This window comes from Aythya fuligula, chromosome 1 (genome assembly GCF_009819795.1).
Source record: "Aythya fuligula isolate bAytFul2 chromosome 1, bAytFul2.pri, whole genome shotgun sequence".
Lineage (NCBI taxonomy): Eukaryota > Metazoa > Chordata > Aves > Anseriformes > Anatidae > Aythya > Aythya fuligula.
The window spans coordinates 90,262,518-90,282,664 of NC_045559.1; the positions used below are offsets into that span (position 1 = coordinate 90,262,518).

General features: G+C 39.2%; 2 protein-coding genes across 2 annotated transcripts; one reads left to right on the forward strand and one right to left on the reverse strand.

The window, feature by feature from the left end:
- Nucleotides 1-2,646: 2,646 nt before the first annotated feature.
- RPL24 (ribosomal protein L24) lies at nt 2,647-5,867 on the reverse strand. The gene is made up of 6 exons (XM_032187171.1): nt 5,815-5,867; nt 5,613-5,688; nt 4,778-4,888; nt 3,777-3,913; nt 3,315-3,378; nt 2,647-2,774 (listed from the first exon to the last, which is right to left on the reverse strand). The coding sequence occupies exons 1-6, from the start codon at nt 5,817-5,819 to the stop codon at nt 2,694-2,696; spliced, it is 474 nt and encodes a 157-aa protein (XP_032043062.1). The 5' UTR covers nt 5,820-5,867; the 3' UTR covers nt 2,647-2,693.
- A 104-nt stretch (nt 5,868-5,971) lies between these two features.
- CEP97 (centrosomal protein 97) lies at nt 5,972-18,218 on the forward strand. The gene is made up of 11 exons (XM_032205248.1): nt 5,972-6,017; nt 7,590-7,732; nt 9,100-9,258; nt 9,660-9,761; nt 10,343-10,456; nt 11,385-11,551; nt 12,800-12,964; nt 14,412-14,545; nt 15,082-15,838; nt 16,615-16,690; nt 17,411-18,218. Exons 1-11 carry the CDS (start codon nt 5,987-5,989, stop codon nt 18,125-18,127), a joined length of 2,565 nt encoding a protein of 854 aa, XP_032061139.1. The 5' UTR covers nt 5,972-5,986; the 3' UTR covers nt 18,128-18,218.
- The last annotated feature ends 1,929 nt before the right edge of the window (nt 18,219-20,147 follow it).

A 20,147-nucleotide genomic window follows, 5' to 3' on the forward strand; every position in this document is an offset into this window, starting at 1 on the left:
TTTGCATTCCAGAAACTAATTATAATAACCCTGCTTTTTTTTAGAAGTAGAAATGAATATGTATCAGCCCAGGAGCATAAAAATCAGCTGCTTGATGTAACTGGTGTGCGTCTTGGTGGAGCAGAGACTCCCAGCACACCCAGCGCTGTTTGCTTACCTCCATTCCTTTAATAAATTGTAAACTTTGATTATAGTCCTATTTTGAAGACTGAGCCATTTATTACACCATTGAGTGCTGTGAGCACCTCCCACTCCTCAAGTACGAAGGATGTCGCCTCAGGTCCCTCAGCCTCCAGGGCTGTGGTGCCTTGGTCTGAGCCCCCTCCCTGTGGGCCTCGTTGTCCTCAGCTGCCTCACCAGAACAGGCAGAGAAAGCTGAGACCCACCCCTCTAAGTTGCATAACCGTCAGACACAGATAAGAGCACAGAAAATTACAGTTACACACTTTATTTTTTTATTTTTTAAACCGTGGTGGACAAATGTTGGAGCATCTTTTCCTGAGGCTGCAGTTGTTTCAGGACTGAGCTGGGTACAGCCCAAGCAGCCACATCTAATTCAACACGCCTTCAGCTAAGGGTTGGGCTACGTGGCCTCTAGAGGCCCTTTTCAGGTTAAATTATTCCACAGGCCTATGAAAAATTTAGGCATTCAATTTTTAGTGATAAATATTTAATAGCAGATCAATTAAGTTGCATTAGGTAAGTGCAAGGATTTCTATTTATGCATTTCTGTTGAATTCATTGCATTATATCTATGTTTGAGCTGACTATCAGGTGTTAATGAGTGAGGCACACTATATGTAACTGTATATCTCATGGACAGTGTTACCTGCAAGCTTCAAGGCATTAACAAATACTAATTCCTTGTATTTGACTATCAATTCATTTCTATCCTTACTGGTATTTCAAACAGATTGTTTGTAAAAGCTTCTCTCTGCTTTTCAACTGAGGAACTTCATATGCAAGATATTAAGACTAACATATGTTAAGACTAACTTTCACAAGCATGTATGTAGTGTCCCAGCTACTCAATACCACTATCAAATCCTGTAAAATTGTACCAGTCTTGTGTATAGTCATCACTAACGTAGGCAACTTTCAGTGGTATATTCAGCCTTCATAAATTTCTAAAAAATCCTTTCCCTAAAGGGAAAGTAAAAACATGGAACACTTTTCCTTCCCTTGTTTCTAGCTTCTTCCAAGGCTGTTAACCAGTTTAGAAAGTATCTTCAATTTATTTCAAAATAATGAGCAGCTCCTGTGCTCTTGATAGTAAAAAGAATAATTGTTCAAAAAGATACCAGTGCATATTCCACTGATGCAATCATGCTGAAACTACTTAATTGGGTTGCAAGCTCCATCTGACTGGAACTTAGTTTATTAACGAAAACCAAGCATGATAGAACTCAAAATGTAACCCATAACCTAAAGCACGTTGCTTTCGTTGTATTTTTTAAGCCCAAATGAACCACAGGAAGCACAAGTATGATAAAGAGCTTCTTCCTTAGTGTAGTAACATCAACAAAGCCCTCAAAGGAGCTGTAAGCTAGCAACAGTGTTGAAAGCCAAACAGTAGTCAGCTTTTATTTTCAAAAGCTGTAACAGCTGAACTTTCTGTAGGAAAGGCCTCCTCCTTACAGGCCCCGAAGTGGGTATTTGCCAAGTGGAATACTGTTTTAGATTAAGTGCACGTAGGTTTTACATGTGGCATCAGTTGAGATCCAAAACAGAGAAGGTTCATTTTCTCCTTACTTCCAGTAAGTCAAAGAACATTCCTTTGCTAAGGCTATTACTGCCCGGCAAAGCTAAGGGAAAGGCTGGGAACACTGCCTACCTGGCCTAACTACTGGATTGGGGAGCTGCATCCTTTACATGGAACATTTAACAAATGGCCACACCTTCTAGAAGTGGAAGAGAATGACTAAGGGAACCCGTGTCTGCATTCCAGATGTTAATTATGAGACCAAATGAGTTAGAAGTAATGCATACCGTCAGCTCCATTTTAAGCTCAGTCAACCTGCTATCAGTGTTTTTAGTACAACTAACTAGAACGTGTTTGCAGAATGGTCATACTAGGTCAAACAACCCATTTAACTCAGGCAGAGCGTGAGGCAGGACCTTAGAAACTATCCTGTTCCTGACAGAGGCTTCCAGCACCTCAGTGGTTTTAGTTCCGGACCCAGGAATTGCATCTCAACATTTGCGTTTGAGAGCAATGTGATGTGTGAAACATCCGTTTGATTTCTGAAACTATTTCTCCTTTTATCCTCTACATCTTGAAATGATCTGCTTCACAATGCAAGAAGCATATTGACCTTTTTACGTAACTTACAAGATTGTACAGCTTCACAACCATTTAGTTTGCCTCATCAAACTTAAAACCTTATTTTTAAGACATTTGGTGTTGATGCTTGCGCTCGTGCTGTTTTTTCCTTAGGCAAGAAACAGCTCCTCAAACAGCTCAATCTTCCCTGCCACCTGAATCACTGCATTCATTTAAAGACTTATTTTCTAGTACAACAGATCCTCTAAAAACCTGAATGTTTTATAGCACAGGTGTATTTATCAGTCTGCAGAAGCATACATTGTTATTCCTTAATTCCTTCAGTATCTATCACACAGTTGAAGAGAACATGGCACAACTGATAAAAGTTGGTCAGGTGTTTATTCAGCACAGGTAACAGTTTGGCAAGTTAGCGCTTTCCACCAACACGGGGAGCAGAAACTTTGACTGGCTTCACAATCTTCTGCTTCGGCGCCGCCTTTGTTGGAGCCTGTAGAGAAATAGTATAACATGAGTGAGATGCAGTTTATCTGCATTCTTGAAAGGGTCCCTGTGTTACACTTAAGAATTTTTACAGAAATTAGGCAATTTAACAATCAGATTAGAATTAGAGTTAACAGATTGTTATCCAACACTGGAAGCCTCCAATATGTATGATGCCAACATTTGGTATTACAAGTAGTAATGAAGCGTATGGTAGCTCTCATCAATATTTTGCTACCAAGTTTCTAGTGTAACATCTTGGCAAGTTTTTAAGCCACTGGGCATCTCTGACATCTAATCAGAAAGTGGTTTTACTGTAACTTTTACATTTTCTGGAAAAATCATTTTGTTCTATTCAGCTGTTCATACAGCTGTAACTCCCAGTACAAAAATTTGATCCATGTGCTTCCAGATCCAAATAGGTGAGCAAATGCTTCTTCCAAACACAACTGAGAATTTCCAGTGAAGTGCAGGAAGAGTGCTGCATTACAACCTGGTATATTCCAGATAAATACTTTGTGGTTTCTGTCCGTCTACTGCATCTTACCTTTGCAGCAGAAACAGCTGTTTTCTTGGTGGCCTGCTTAGCCTTCTTGGCTTCTTTTGCAGCCCTGTTAATTAACAGAAAAAGTGACAGTTAGTCATGCCTGCCATTCCCTGCTTTCTTGTTTCAACCACGCAGAGAGCTCACCAAGATCAAGAACGGAATGCGTTATTTCAGGTTTATACTCTATAGTCAGTACCTCTTGAAAGACTACCACGTAGACAGAACTGTGTGACAACAGCAGTATTTTCACAGAGGGAGAGGGCAAGAAGAGACCCCTCTGCTGATACGAATTTTCTGCTGAGATTACACAGTATTACTTCCAAATATACTGCTCCCCCTCACCCTCTTAATGCTTATGATACACAGAGTTCAGCTACAGTTCAAGATCTTGTACACCTCTTGTAGTTACATCAATAATCTCCAAAATGCCTGGGATAGCTCCAGTCATCCCTGCTGCCTCACCGAATAGCTTGTTCCCTCTGTGCCTTCCGTACTTCAGGCTTCTGATTTCTTTTAGCCATAATCTCAGCTAAAGATGCACCAGTAATAGCCCTTTGAAACTTAACCGCACGGCGGGTACGCTTCTTTTGTATCTCTTCCTAAAGTGACAGAACATGAAGACAATTAGCATCACAAGACATGAAGTAAAAGGCTAAATACAATTACAGAAACAAGCTGCAGGTAAGCATGAAGCTATTACAGAATCGCATACATCCAAAATGAGGAATAAAATTATTCTGTACATAATTTCTTGATTTGCCAAAGCAGACTAATAAGCCATTGAGCATCATCTTTCTTTCTCTAAGTGAACTGGTCGGTGTTAAAGAGTCAATGCAAGCATTTCTAACTGCTCTTCTGTTGTGTAAGTTTCAGCATGAGCACTGAAAATACCTCATACTAACATGCCATATTTCTTCTATCCAATGACAATTCCATAGCAGAGATATCCTACTAGTTATAACACAAAGTTTTCAAAAAAAAGTTGATGTGAACAGTTCTTCTACCCATCATCCCCCAAATCATCTGTCCTGGAATATGATTTACCAGATTAGCAGCTCTCTACGCTATCACCACTCTGAAAGTTTACAAGTCCAAATAATTAAACAGTCCACTGATAAAACAGCATTGCCTGTTTCATGTAAAGCTTTTTAAGAAAAATTTTTGACCACACACCATTCATACAATTATTATACAAATACTCCCATTCTGAAAAAGCCTTCAAAGATGTGATAAAATACACATATAGTGCTATTCCTGAAGTATTTACCTTCCAAGTATAAAACAATATATAAATCTGTATAAATACATCCACACTTTCACCATTATTGACCACTTTATTCTGGTCATATGGGTCATCCTTCTGCTACCACCAGCATAGTGAAGTTACCTCTATTCTAACAGATGTGTGACCGCACTTTTTGGGGGGGAACACTTCAGAGTAGAGTTCGATGGTATATACTTACTGACTGCCCCTTCTTGTGCTTGCGCCTGTAGAGGACAGTCCAATTGATTTGACGGGGGTTTCTCTTGGAAAGGAATGCAGACTCGCATTTTGCATTCAAGAATTGAAAAACCTAGAGAGAGGAGAAAAAAAAAAAGAGTATTTTGTGTAAGTGTTACATGTATGAGAAATACCGTCACTTATGTTGGAATATGAAATAATTATTTCATTTAGTGCTTTACAACACTGATGCTTTTTTATTTCTTCACACATCTAACAATCCTAAATCTTAGAACACAATTTAATAGCTTGAATGTGTGGGATTTTATTCCTTAGATTAAGGGACCTCATCCATTAAAAGAAAATTTTCAGGCTTCATTTAGTTTTCTCTCAGTAAGACCTGATATTCTGATGCTTATTCTCGTAACAGAATAAAAAGCTTGTTTTTTCTAAGTGAAACTCACCCTCCGACCTGTGTGCAGTGCCAACACCTGTATCCCCTGGGACACTTTCCAGCTGCCTGCTCTCCACTAGCTACATGCTTCCAGAACGCACGAAGGGAATCAGAAGCTGAGGTAAGCACTGCCCAGAGGCCAACACGCAATCCTTTGTGCGTTTTTACGAAATTAGTGGATTAATTTGTTATGATCTGTTTGACTTTAAGTTTATGTAAGGTCTAAGGAGGCCAGCGGGGGGGTCAGGGAGCCCAGTTCAGCTGTCATTTCCTAGGGGATGCCATACGAGACCGCTGCGTTAGGCTGCTACCCCTTAGGCAATCAATTAGGAGCCCTTTTTAAGGTTCTTTTTAAGGTTATTGTTAATGTTATCTTTAGGTCCGTGCCCGGCGCGGCGCTCACCTTGCCGTCGGTGCGGGCGTATCGGCGGCCGTGCCCGGGGTATATCTTGTACCCGCTGAAGCTGCACAGCTCCACCCTGCAGGGACACAAGAAGCGTTAAGGCCTTACCGGGGCGCGATGGCGGCCGGGGGGCCGCGGCCCGGGCGCCGGATGGCGGCGGATGGGGAGGGGACCGCGGCCCGGGCCCGGCGGCGGCGCTTACTTCATGATGGCGGCGGCGGGCGGCGGCCGGGCGGAAGAGGAGGCAGCGCCGGGCGGAAGGGGCGGGGCGGAAGAGGCAGCGCCGGGCGGGAGCTGCGGGCGGGACGCGGCCCCTCGGCCGTTGGCCCGGCGGGGGCTGAGGCGGAGCGGAGCGAGACGGGACGGGACGGGACATGGCGGCCCCCGGGGCGGCGCCCAGCGGCGGTGAGAGGGGCCCGGGGGGCGGCTGCGGGGGCACGGCCTGGCACAGCGCCTCGGCGGGAGGCCGAGTGGTGCCGGGGGGGGGCATAGCAGGGGGTAAATGTGTGGGGATGGCAATGGGCGGGTGGCAGCGCGGGTAGGTAGCGAGCCCAGGTCCCTGCGGATAGCCAGCGCTGTCCTTTTAGCTCTGTGTTGGAGCAGTCCTGGCAGCCAGCATCTTAATTATGTTTTATCAATTAAACGCCATGCTGGCGTATTTACCGTTTGCTCCTGCCTGAACGTCACCTGTTCTCTAGGATGGCTGTATGCACGGGTTCTGGGTCTGGCTTTTGACTAGGTACCGTGCAGGGATATTAAAAATTTACCTGACCATCATGCATACAAGCACAAAAACCCTTTGGCAAGATGCACTGAATGGTTTGGCCTTTCGAGTCCTGGAGTGGAATCTTTGGCCTCATATTTGGCATGTTCACTACCTGATAAGATAGTTAAATGCTTAAGAGTAGGTTTTGCCATAGCCAAGCTGCTAAAAGGAAGCGTGTCTTGAAATATTTAATGGAGAGTTTTAAAAGAGGAGTTGAATCTTAAGCGTATTTCTTCCACGAGGTTTAAGCGCCCAACTTTTGACAGCAGAGAGGTGCCAATTTTGGTTTCACAGGTTGAAACCTCCTCTTTGAGTTTGTGCCTAGACTACACTTTCAAAAAATGGTGCAGACTAATAATATTTTTGCTTTGAAATAGAGGAAAAAGAGGAAACTGTAGACTTCAATTCACTGCTGTAGCTTTTAGAGGGCCTGTTTGTGATAAGGCTGCCTCTTTGCTTCAAGCTGAGGACTGTCAAGTGGAAATTTCACATAGATGGGTTAGGTGCCGTCATCTTCAGATACAGTAGCGGGGTGTTTGATGAATCTGTCCAGGAAGGAGGAGTTTGTTGGCCTGTATCCTCGTAGGGTTTCCCATGTTCTTAGTGACTAGAGGGTGTAGGCTGCTTACCACTGTGTCAGGCTCCCTCCCTTTTTTGCTTTAATGTACTTATTTTTCTTAGGTGTTGTTGCTGCTGTGGCTGGAGTGTGATCCTACACATGTATTTGGCATGTTCTAGGTTTGTCTGTAAGCAGGAATTTAGGGAGAGAGCTCCTGCATGTAAGAAGTTATCAAGCTGCTCAAAACCTGAAAGCTGACAAAATCCGAGTATAGTTGTCTTTGAAATTTTGGGTTTTGAGGATCACACCTTTAAATATAGCTGCCTAAATTTCACTCTGCATCCCGCTTCAGATAGTCTGAAGCTACTGACTGCCCAAAACTTCACCAGAGATCTTTACTGGAAAAAGGAGTAGAATCCCCATCTTTCAATAACTGGATCAGATTTTCTAACGTATTTAGCCTAAATTAATGTATTTGCTTCAGTTCTAAGTAGAAAAGGTAATTTGTATCCGTGAATTAGCTGCTTATGTTACAAAAACAGATCAGTTTGTCTTGCTTTGCACTTAGAGTACACGTTCTCATATATCAGGTGTTGAGTTTCATTGTGTTCTCTTTTTGTTTGATTTTTTTTTTCATTCTTTTTCCTCTAAGGTTTGGTAGTTAACTGGTCAGGTCAAGGATTGCAAAAGCTGGGTCCAACCTTACCCTGTGATGCGGATACTCACACTCTGATTCTGGACAAGAACCAGATAATTAAATTGGAGCACTTGGAAAAATGCAGGAATCTGATGCAGGTCAGTGTTACTTGAATTCAATTTGCTACAAAATAATGTTACTGAGATGCTACCTAAAGTATTCCTGCTTTAAAGCCACCTTATATAATTGAAGTAAGTCATCGGTTACTGTCTTCATGGAAAAATAAACAGCGGTGAACTGAAATAGAAAGCTTTGTTTTCAGTGTAGCTCTGCAGGTGGTGGTAAGGAAGGCTGTTCTGCTGGTTACTTAGGTAGCTAAAATTAAACTAAATAAATCCTAGTGGGATGGTGTTAACGTTTAGAAAGGTCACTGTGAACTCTGATTTTTGATACTTTTTAGCTTTGGAATGCTTGATCTTTGTAACAAAAACAAACAAACAAACAAAAAAAACCTTTGTAGTTTAAACAAACAAACAAACAAAAAAAGATAAACATGCAGACCTACAGACAGGACTCTCCCTGTTTGGGTTTCAGAACTCTTCACAGAGGAAGAGTATTGGTAACATTTTTGTTATTGAAGAGTATTGGTGACATTTACAGGAAGAAACAAGCCAGGTGGGTTAGGTTAACAATCAAATAGAAAATATAAAAATGTGAAGTGGGAGAGATTTGTTGTCTTGTTACTGTATTGAGTCATGTAAGCCCTGATGTTGCTAGAGCTTATCCCAAACTGTAATATCCTCAATTTTGAAACATTCCTTTTAGGTTCCTGGGGGTATTAGTGGTAACAGTGGTAAGCATGCTTGCAAAAATCAGTGTGTTAATCCCCCTGGGACAAGGCTGTACAAGTCCATGTTAACCAGCACTAAAAGTGCCTCCAAATAGGCTTGAAGTCACCTAAACAGCTTCTACAGCCAAGCTAAACTGACACTGGAGATGTGGGTGTTATTGCTGCAGTAAACCCTCACCAGTCTGCAACTTTATGGCTGTGTTGTTAATGGGTATTTTTAATCTGGATTTATCCTTTTAAAAGTTTGTGATTTACAGTCCTGTTAGCACAGCACTTTTTTTGAGAACAGTGAAATATATTTTGCCCTTTGCTACGGTGACAGTATGATTTTATACCGGGAACATTACAACAGTTTATACAACGATTTAGCAATTCTGATTTTAAAAGCTTATTTTCATATGAGATGTCTCCTTATTTATTCTCCGCTTTTTATTAGCTGTTGTTAGGAGTAAGATTTCATCTAAGTTTGCAGAGTTGGGAGGACTACTTCATTTGATCAGTAATTTGTTGCCTGTCTCTTGTAGTTTCTTGTCTGTATTATTTGCTTGAAATTTGAATATATACATTAGAGTAGCTCCCATTGGATTGGATTTTTAAGCACTAAAAATAAAAGCCTATTCTGTCTGTGCACTTTAATAGTTATTAAGTGTTTATTTTATTTGTGTCAATCTGCAGCTGTCTGTAGCCAACAACCGTTTGGTACGAATGATGGGTGTAGCAAAACTGACAAAGCTCCGGGTGCTAAACTTGCCTCACAATAGCATTGGGTACGTGGAAGGGCTGAAGGAGTTGGTGCATCTGGAATGGCTAAACCTGTCAGGAAATAACCTTAAGGTAAAGTACACAGCCTTTTATACGTTTTCCAGAATGTAATATAGTAGAAATTTGGGAAACACTGAAAAGGCAATCCTTAAAACGTTTCATTTCACTGCAAAGAAATGTTCATTTCTGCTTCTGGTTTTAATGCGAACAAATGTTGAAGCTTTGTGTACCCTGGTCTATGGAAGAAGACAACTTCTGGACAAGAATTGGCAAGTGGATAAAAATAAATAGATGGTTTGAAATTGAAATTTAATGAGAATTGGTAGGTAGCCCCCAAAATAGGAAAAAAAAATCTTTAAAATTCAACTGGTAAAAAAAAATATGTTATTTTTTATAATATATAACTGTTATTTATAATCTATAATTATATATAAAATATATAATTATAGTATATAATCCTGTTATTTTTGTAGGCCATTGAACAAATCAATTCCTGTGTGTCTCTTCAGCATCTTGATTTGTCAGACAACAACATATCTCAATTGGGAGATCTCTCCAAGCTTCTGTCTCTAAAGGTAGTTGTTTTATCTCTGTTCTTCTTAAATTCTTTGTGTAAAGAACTCTGCTTTGAAAACTTTTGCCTTTTAAAAGCATTTCTTATTCAAACACGCTAGCTCTTAAAACAATTTAATTACTGTAACTTCTAGAAGGAAGAATGTTAAGTTCTTGTTGTTTTCAAGCTGCAGAAACCGATGTAGTGCTTCTGTAATTACTCTAATGATTTTGATTAAGATAACATGGTAAGATCTTTTCTACAGCACTCAGTTCTCTTGTCCTGTGATGTGGATCAAGACAAAACATAGTATTAACTCTTTCATCATGTACACTGCATAGAAGAAAATATTTTAAGCTACACTTTTTGTATCCATGGCTATATACTTAATTTCTGCGTTTCATGAGGACATTTTGCTCTAAATATAAAAACAAAATTGCCCTCACTGGGATAAGCAAAAACGATTTTGAAGATGCCAGACAGCCTTTATTATCTTTATTATCTTTTGTTCAGTGTGTATTGTGAACGTATTATCTGGAGGAAAAGTTTTTTGGTTTTTTTTTGATCAAGCATGCATTTTAATACCATATTTTTACTCTATAGACCTTGTTGCTACATGGAAATATTATAACTTCGCTTCGTACTGCCCCTGTTTGCCTACCTCAGAATCTGACTGTTTTTTCTTTGGCAGAAAATGAAATCAGAGATTTAAATGAGGTAAGATGTAGAAGATACCACCTTGTATTCAAGCAGAGTGGTAGGAAATAGCTGGATAATTCTTTTGAGGATATAAGTGAAATGGACTCTCAGCGTAGATTATTTTGAAGAAGATAGGAACCTTTAATACTTTGTGTAGTAACTACGCTTGCTCTAGCTGCACAAGTTGGGTAATTTAACTTTATTAAATTAGTTTTTTAAATAAATTTTGCCTTTTTACATATATCAATCAGGGATGTCAGAATGTCTAAACTTTGAGGAGAAAATTCTCAAAGAGCTTGCCATGATTGTCTGAAGGTTGAAAACTGAGCTGATAAAGTGTTGCAGATGGCTTCTGCAGCTGCTCAGCTGCTCTGTTTAGATTATGGTCTTTTTATCTCTTATTCAAACACCTTGGAAGAGAAATGAATATCCGGACTGTGGTTTTTATCTTTATTGGGTTATTTTTATTGTTTTTTTTTTTTTTTTTGTGTGCGTGGTGTTTTTGTTTCCTTATATAAGGAAAAAAAACATGTCAGTTAGTCTTCCACATGAGAAGAAAAATCTTATTTGGTAATGCATTGCTCTCTTCTTCAAAATAGGACAGTGTTTCTCAGCTCTTCAGCTTGCTGTTGATTTGTTGACATCTCTATACCTGCTGCAGTAAGCTGGAATACTATACCTTTTTTATACGTAAAGCCCAATTCCCAGATTTTAAGAGGAGCTAATGCTTCCCAAGGGCTATACTACTTACAGGAAAGTTAATAGGAAAAGGACAGGTGTTGATGGAAGGTCCTTTTAAAGATGTTCACGTTTAACAAGAAAATGTGATTTTTCAGTGTAATTGTAATGATGTTTTGAGCAAGATGTATAGCTGTAACTAGGCAAATGTGGTACATCTTGTAATCAGTTGGTTCTCTCTAGTTGACAAGTATCTTCTTTTCTCCAGGTTTCTTTCCTGGCTTCTCTTTCTCAACTGGAACAGTTGTCAATAATGAACAATCCTTGTGTGATGGCCACACCATCTATCCCTGGCTTTGACTACAGGCCGTATATTGTCAGCTGGTGTCTGAACCTTAAAGTTCTTGATGGATATGTAATTTCTCAGAAGGAAAGGTAACATCATGTTATTAAATCTCTAAAATTATCAAATCAAGATTTTTGTAAGCTGAAGTTCAATTTTTACATAATAAAAAATAGGAAAGTGCTAATGATCTGAAATTGTCTAGCTAATGGCCATATGAGACCCCAGCCAATTAACACTTTTTTCTTTTTTTTTGGTTTTGGTTACACTAGTGTTGCTATATAAAATCACACGTTCAATTAAATAGAATTATAAAGTTAAGGTTTGGTTTCCTTACTTCACTCACATTAGTACTTCTAAAAAGCAAAATTGTGGTAGCAATTCATTGGTGATGTCTGTTATTCCTCTCAGGTTTACAGGCTTTGATTTTGTAGAATGAGACAATTGGCAAATATTGAAGCCGTTATCTTGGGAGAAGCTCAGGCATGCCCTTTTATAAAGGGTCTGATTTGTATATATTTTTTTTGTCAATTAATTAAATATAATATTACTCACTTTTTTTTTTTTTTTAACTGTATCACTGCAGTCATTATATCACTGATGTCTGTATGACAGTGGAGATGTTTTCTTGAAGTTCTTGATATCAGAATAGTCCAGCCATATAAATATTCCCTGAAAATATCTCCATCATCAAGTATAACATGTTCCAGTTCAATACATTAAGACAGTCCAAGATATTACTATCTTATTCCCAAGTTAGTAAAATAAAAAGCTGCCTTTTTGGTCAGAGGGAAACCACTCCTGTTTGTTTCAGTGCATATTATGAATATTACGAAGTTCCTGAAGAGCTGCCTGTAGCAATTTTAATTTTTTTTCATTATTGATGGGGTTTTCTGTATTATTTTATATCGATATATTATATTGAGTTCTCAGATTGAAGACCATCAGTTTAACTGAGAAACAGATGGCAGCTGGAGACCCTCAGCAAGATTTGCTCTCTGTGGCTATTCTGTGCATTTGTGGGATCTTTCCTTTTTCTGTTAAAGTTGCTGATAAATTCAAAAAATTGAATTTTGGTTATAAAACCAAACTACGTAAAGAGTACACAGATAAAATAGAATGCACAGTGCTTGTCAGAGACTTTTTCATTTCATCAATGTTTATGTGAGGAGTACTTCACTCGTTATTCTGGTAACGAAAATCCCAGTTCCTCCAGCACTGCTCATGTTCCAAGTCTTGGTTAGGTTTGTGGATTAGCTTGTAGAAGAACAGTACTCCAGGACACGTCAGGGGTTCTGTGCTGTACATTAATTGTAACCATCTTCCTCCCTTCCTAACAGTTTAAAAGCAGAATGGCTCTACAGTCAAGGTAAAGGAAGATCGTACCGACCTGGGCAGCATGTCCAGTTAGTCCAGTACTTGGCTACTGTTTGCCCTCTTATATCTACATATGGTCTCCAGACTGAAGAAGATGCCAAACTGGAAAAAATACTAAGTAAGCAAAGGTGAGAACTTCTTGTTTTTCGGCTACAAAATGCAATTGAGAACACAATTGTATGTCTCATTACGTTAGATACAATAGCATTTCCTTTCAAGTGTTCCAAAGCAACAGTTAGGGCAGGAGATGGAAGAGTGGCAGAGGTACAGGATGAGGAGCAAGACAGCATCAGGAGTGTTTTCCTGTTTGCTGGGTGCCCTAGAAGCAGTCTTGAAAGTGGTTTGTGTTAGGACTGTGTTTAAAATAGGCTACCTACTCAGATGTTTGTTGCAGAGACTGTGAGTAAATCCTCAAAAAGGAGCAGATTTGACTGTTGTTCTAATTGTAAATAAAGACTATTGTAGTACATGGGTGAACTAGCCTCCTCTTTTTATTATTAGTGTGTTCTTTTAAGGTTGTCTTTTGAGGGGCAGTGTTCCTGATGATGCTCTTGACAGCTTTTTTATCTGGAACCTTGGCTCTGTCATCAGAGGCCACAATAGGTCCTGCTGGTTCTGCAAGCAGGAACTTATTTTGCTAGGGACTGTGCAAGTAGATGTGGAGAGTTACAGTCATGCACTTTCTTCCTGTGAGAAGGTGAATTAATTGGAATTAAAACCCAGAATACTTAAGAACACAGGCATCACTGTTTGCCAGGACCACTACTGACAATTTTTTTTGCTAAAAGATTAGAGTGGAAGACTCAGTGGAGCAAGCTAAATAAGTCATATAGTATGGATAGAAAGCTGTATAAGGAGAACTGTGTTATTTCATCCAAAAGGGCTGGAAACGTGGGAGCATCTGGAAGGAATTGCTTTGTCAGTATAGATTGATCTTCAGGAGGAAACTGCAGACACATAGGGGCCATTTTAGAGGAGAAATATATACGTGCATAATTTTTAACGCCAGTTGACTTTCTGATGTCTACCTCATGGTCTTTGAATTTAGCTGCACTGAAATTGCGTTTGTGTTTTCTCAGATTGTAAAGGATGATGATATGTTTGTGGCAACACTGTTACTTGATTTTTGTATTCGGGTACAGGGGTACCCTCTACTTGCCTTAGTCATTTTCAAACATAAAAAAATGACCCCCTCTATTCCTCAAACTCTTTGCACGTACAAACATAGCCTGTCCTGCAGCAGACACTTAAAGTATCTGCATACCTTGCTTGTGTGTAGAGATACTTGGTGTTTTTTTTTTCAGTTGATAGTCAGAATTGCATGCTGTTTTTTGTTTGTTTGTTGTAAGTAACAAAGAGGGAGAAGGAAGGGGAACAGAAGCAGCCTGTGCAAACCCTGGCTTTGTGAGTAGTCCTATTGATGTCTAGTAGGTGTAGGAGCCCATATAACTAGCCTCTTGTTTTAGAATGGTTTGATTGCTTGTTTCCTTTCAAGTAGTTGATAGCTTTTTAGATGCCTTCTGTATCAAAGAAAGTTAAAAAGAAACATAAGATCTGTTGGAACTCTGTGTTTAGGCTCCACCAGAGGCAGCTGATGAATCAAAACCAAAATGAAGGACCACCTACATCTCCCACTCCCAACAAGACACAACCAGTTACTCACGAACAGAGCAGTCCAGCACAGCCACCACAGATAGTTCTTGAAAGTGGTAAGATGTAAATCTGCACCTGTGATCTAACCGGTAGAAACAAATGTTTTTTGACCGCAGATAGCTTTCTGGAGAGAATTTTGAAACGAGGCCCTGCTATTAGTTTATTCTATTATTTTTTGGAGATTTTCAACTGAAGCTGTAAGTTGTTCTCTAAAAATACATTCTGTGGTTATTCATGTCTTGAAATGCTAGTAAGATGGCTAGGTAAAAAAACAAACAAACAAACAAAAAAAAAAAACAGTCCAGTAAATGAAAATGTTATTACTTTGGCTGTTCCATCTGATCAAAGAGTAACTGCTCCATGGGAAGGCAGTCTGTGCAGTTCACTCTACTGATTATTTGCGAGGTTCATAGATGTTGCTGAGATGAATAGCTACTATCATTATTGTTATGTAGAAGTAATGCTTGTCATGATTAGCATTTGGGATCTTACACACCCAGTTTCTAACTATCTAAAATAAAATGTAAATCCCTATAAAATAAACTGCTACTGAAGTACTATGACTTCTGAATATGTCTTTCTACCTATCTAGAACGTGTCGTCCAGAAGAATTGTTGGGTTGGACCAAGTGTGAATGATGATCATTCCTATGCAGTGAAGAACACCTTTCTTCTTGAAAGAGATTGTCACAAGGAACTATACCTTGAAGATATACAGACTGATGAAGACAAACTCAACAGCAGCCTGTTATCGTCAGAGTCTACTTTCATGCCAGTTGCTTCAGGATTGTCTCCAGTGTCTCCTACTTCAGACCTGAAGTTACATGGGATCAGTTTGGGCCTAGAAGATGATGGTAGTACACTTACTGAATTTGTGAAAGGTGTTAATAGAGAAGAAACAGCTAACAAGGACAAAAAAACTTCATGGGTTGCAAGAGAGCACTCTAACAAAGTGGTGGGAAGTGTGGAAACTGAAGAGAATATAATAGAGAATGTGCAGGTACCATCTTCTGATCCAGTAAGAGCTAACCAGGCTGACGCTAGCATCTCTTCAGCATCCTCTGAAGACCAAGTTCTGCACGGTCAGCCCAGCACCTCAGTAGGTGTTGAATCAGGATTTACAACTCCCTGTCCTGACCAGACGGCAGGAGAAAAATCAGGTTCTTCACCTGCTGTCGATGAAGGTGCAGCTGAACTGCAAAGAATGACTAAAGCAGCTACCAAGCTTCAAGCCTGCTGGAGGGGATTTTACACAAGGAACTTTCATCCCCGAGCCAAGGAAGTGCGATATGAAATTCGCCTAAGCAGAATGCAAGAGCACATCATTTGCTTAACAAATGAAATACAAACGTAAGTTGCGATCATGCTGTCGGTGTTCATATCTGAATGAATATAAATGTTGCCCCAGGATATTTCAGAAGAGTTATAAATGGGTCTAACTATTCACAGTAGAACCTAGCACTAGTAACATAAAACAATGACGACAGTTAAGGAACATTTCCTGTAAGATGTACATGGTTATGCACATAGCTTTTCGTCCTCTCAGAGTGCTCTCTATGAATGGGTTGGGTTAGAATCAACTTTTTTAACTCCTTTATTGCTCGGACTTGCATGTTTTGCTGCACAATCAAAATAGCAATGGTAAAGAATGGTTTTTTGACTTGTCTTATGCCAATTACGAAGTTTCTTTGTTAAGCGTCCGTATAGAGTCATTTCTCTGTCGATGGCTGGAAGGATTCTCCCTCTGTCTTGTGTGATATGATTATAAATGTGATTGATTTTTTTTTGATGATACGGATCCATGTTTTGAGGAGATCATTGCCAAAGTTTTTAAATATGTAAGATATAAATTTTATATAAATAATACTCCTAAAGTATTAGTAAGTCAATAAATACGCTACAGCAAAAGGGAGGAAAAATCTTAATGTAACTTTGAAAAAGAAATGTGTGCTGGAAATTCGGCAACTGGATATTGATGACAAGGCAGACTGCAATAACGTCTTTAATGTTGGGCTATGTATCTTTCAACAATTCAGTCTTATAACCAGGCATTTCTGTGCATTCTTGTTGATCTTGTTTACTGAATGTTATTTAATCTAGATAACTTTGGATGTATGTTCTTGCAGGCTTAGAAAAGAAAGAGAGGAAGATAAGATTCAAAGGCTTGTACAGGAAGAAGCTGTCAGATTTCTTTGGAACCAGGTAAATAACTTCAATCTTCTTATTTTTCTGCTTACACGAGGATTGAGAAGGTATTATTTCATACTGGAGATCCCAAAGAGACAGTGAATATAGTTCATTCTCCCAGTTATGGCTTATGAGAATCTTGTTGACGTGTTTTTGGCTATACTAGTGTTCTGGGGATAAGTAATATTCAGAAGTTTTAACACAACACAATAAACTGGCTGTGTAAATAAATGCTAAAATACAGCTTGGTATGAGAAGGAGAAAATGGAAAGAAAACTAAGCATTGTGGACTTGAAGAATGATGTGACTGCTAGATGCTCAGGGCAAATAAAACAGCGTCAAGCTGTGTCACTTCTGAGCAACTAATTTCTAAAGTAGGTGAGTTATTAATACATCTCTTAATAAGCCGGTCTTAAAAAACTGACTGTTTTCTTAAGAATGGGTTATTTCCTAAAGGTTCCCTCTCCTCTTTTTAGAGCAGATTCCTTTTTATTCAGGAAAATGAATTCTTTATGTGAAAGAATTACGTGTGTGCTCTGTTGTATTGGGTGTCTAGTTTAAAAGCTATTAACAGCGGGAAGAATATTTTGTCCCAAAAATATAGTGACATGTTGGTCAGTTCACTTGACCTTAAGTTTTATACAAATATTTTGTTGCAGATTGTGAGAAGTACTCTAGAGACCAAAGTACTTTTTAAATTACATTTTATAACAAAACTCTCTTTATACTTAACAGGTTAAATCCCTTCAACAATGGCAGCTTACTGTTACACAAAATGCAGGTGCCGCTTGGCAACCTGGGATCCCTCCAGCCAGTAATTCCTGTCCACCTGAACCATCTGTTCGAGCATCCACCCTTGAGCAAGAAACCCCACCAGATGTTAGTTCTGCTTGGTTAGTTCCAGCTAGTGATGTTCTTCAGGAAAAGTCTTGGTTACAGTTCCCGGATTCTGGTTTTCATTCTTCTATGGCTGATCAAACTCACACTGGTGACTTGTGTAGCTCTGAAAAGAGTTTGACAGAAGGAACTGAGGGTTCTCTTTCGGTGGAAACTGTCAAACGATGTGGCAATAGTAATTCAGAATATTCTTCAGATGTAGAGGAGGGCCATGGGGAATGTGGACAAAGTAGAGAGAGCTCTAATAACGAGCATGACAACAGACTCCTACAACAGTATTTGAAATCTGTTCAGCAGCTGGAAGAGTCAGATGAAGGGACAAATTGCAATGATGAAACAGAGGGTAGCTGGCCACAAATTGCTGTTTCAGCAGAGAGCCAAGATTCTTCATCTGACATGCTCTCTGTAGATCTCCCTCAAAGTACATCTTCACCGGCACGAAGTGAAATGAGTCAGACACCAGAAAGCTGCAAGCTGAATTCAGGAATAGGTGAAGGGAAGCAAACAGACTGTGATTCTTCATTTCAGATGCTGCATGTTGGGATAGCTGTATAGTAGGATCAGTTACACTAAGGGCGGGCTAGGGATTTGATTTCAGTTTCCTTTTTCTTTTTCTTTTTTTTTTTTTCATTTATACAAAATTTATTTTTCATGTGTGCTTAGGTTTGTTTTCTTTTTTTTTTTTTTTTTTGGACTCATGTTAACAATATTTTAATGGCATGTTATTAATGTTGCTGAGGACTGATGTGAACTGTGCTAACATGAAATCACCAAAGTTCTCAGTGACTATCATCATGCACTTTATTTTCAACCACATAACTGATATCGTAGTAACTTGCTTCCTTGAAACTAATTCTGAAGACTGGGGAGCAGAGGGGAGAGTTTACTGTGAATTCACTACAGTGAATGTGTTAGTAAGTCTTTTGATTTTGATTTTTCTAGAAAACAGGACCAAGTCCTTACTTCACAAAAAGAAAGAAACAGCATGGAAACAAACAGTTAACACTGTGTGTGCATTTGTGGATTAAATCTGATGAGAAAGGTGAAAGCAGTTGTTTGACTTTAACGAGAATAATTTAGTCAGGGTTTCAAATATTCATTCCATGAAACCAGTGTCCAAGGCAGTGACTTCTTTTTATCTTTTACTTGAAGTTCCTGGCTTGGAATCTGATCAGTTACATGGATTCTGAAACAAGGACTTAGAGGAGTCAGACCTTAGGAAACTTCAGACAAACTTTGGCCTTTGTTTTCCCTGAGGTTGAATTTCCCTGTTCTTTCTCAGGTAAGATGCAAAGTGGAACCAGTAGCAGCCTTTTACTAAATAAGTGTTTCAAAAGGGCATGTATCTGGGAACATAGTTTCCAAGATTATACTGCTGGTTTACAGCAGCTGACTCGATGACATGTTTTGCCTCCACGAGGCTGCTAATGTCATTTTGGGATTCAAATCTGCATGGCTTTCTAGACATGTATTTGATCACAGCTCCTACCTACAGGTGTAAATATTAAAAGCAAATGTCATGATTTAAAACTACTCTTTGAGTTCTCTTGGTGTTTTTGTTCTTGTTTGTTTTGCTTTGTTTTTCTGCAAGCAATAGGACTTGTATTTTGCCCAAGCCCGTTTAATTTTTTTTTTTTTTTTAATGGAAAAGATCAGGCTTCTCAGTATACAGCAAAAGCGTAAAAGGAAATTTCCTCTGCCAAGCAATTTGTAATGGATGCTAGTAAAATAAAAATTGACATGACTTCTAGGGGTATGTTAGGTTTGCTAATACTGTGTAAGAAAAATCATTATGCAAGAAAAATCAAGTGTTTCAACAATTTGCTGGTGTTAATTTGAGATCGATCGTGCCAATCGTACAAGTACAGATACAAACACGTTTGCATATAACAACACTTTGAATCCACAGATGAACTTCTGGTGCTACTGTGTCCTTGAAATCAACTAGCGCTGTTCTAAAGTGACTCTTCTGGCCATGTTACGGTATCATAATTTAATTTTTGTAAAAGCTTTGATCGCTTGTCTATTTTAGGTTCTGAGCTGAAGTTTACCCCTACTCAGGAGTTTGGCGTGAGGCCAGTATCCACTTGAGGCCTCAAAATAGCCTTTATTTAGAACATAAGTGGTGTATTGGAGTTCTACCAGCCATCGGCCCGGTGGTGCAGTTCACCTTGGAAGAATAAAGCTTGCCTCTGCATATAGAGTAGCCATCATCTTTGTGTGTTTTTTTTTTTTTTTTTTTTTTCTTATTTCCCAGAAGTTCTAGGGCACTGACTTCTCAAGAGAGTTGTCATTGCAGTCTGGCTGACAATTGACTTCATTGGATACGTAACAGCATTAAAAAAAAAAAAAAGTGGTATATTCTTAAATTGCTGTTTTTCTAACTTGATCTAGTTAACAGTGTATTAGTGGCATGACCATATTCATAACTAGGTCTTAGGACATACATGCTTCGCTATTGAAAGCACTATAGGCGCGTGAATGTATCACAGCATTTAATTAGCTGTGCAAAGTAATGTGTAGGCTGCTGGCCATAACCTTGTCCTTGGAAGGTTCTCAAAATGCATTTGCATCT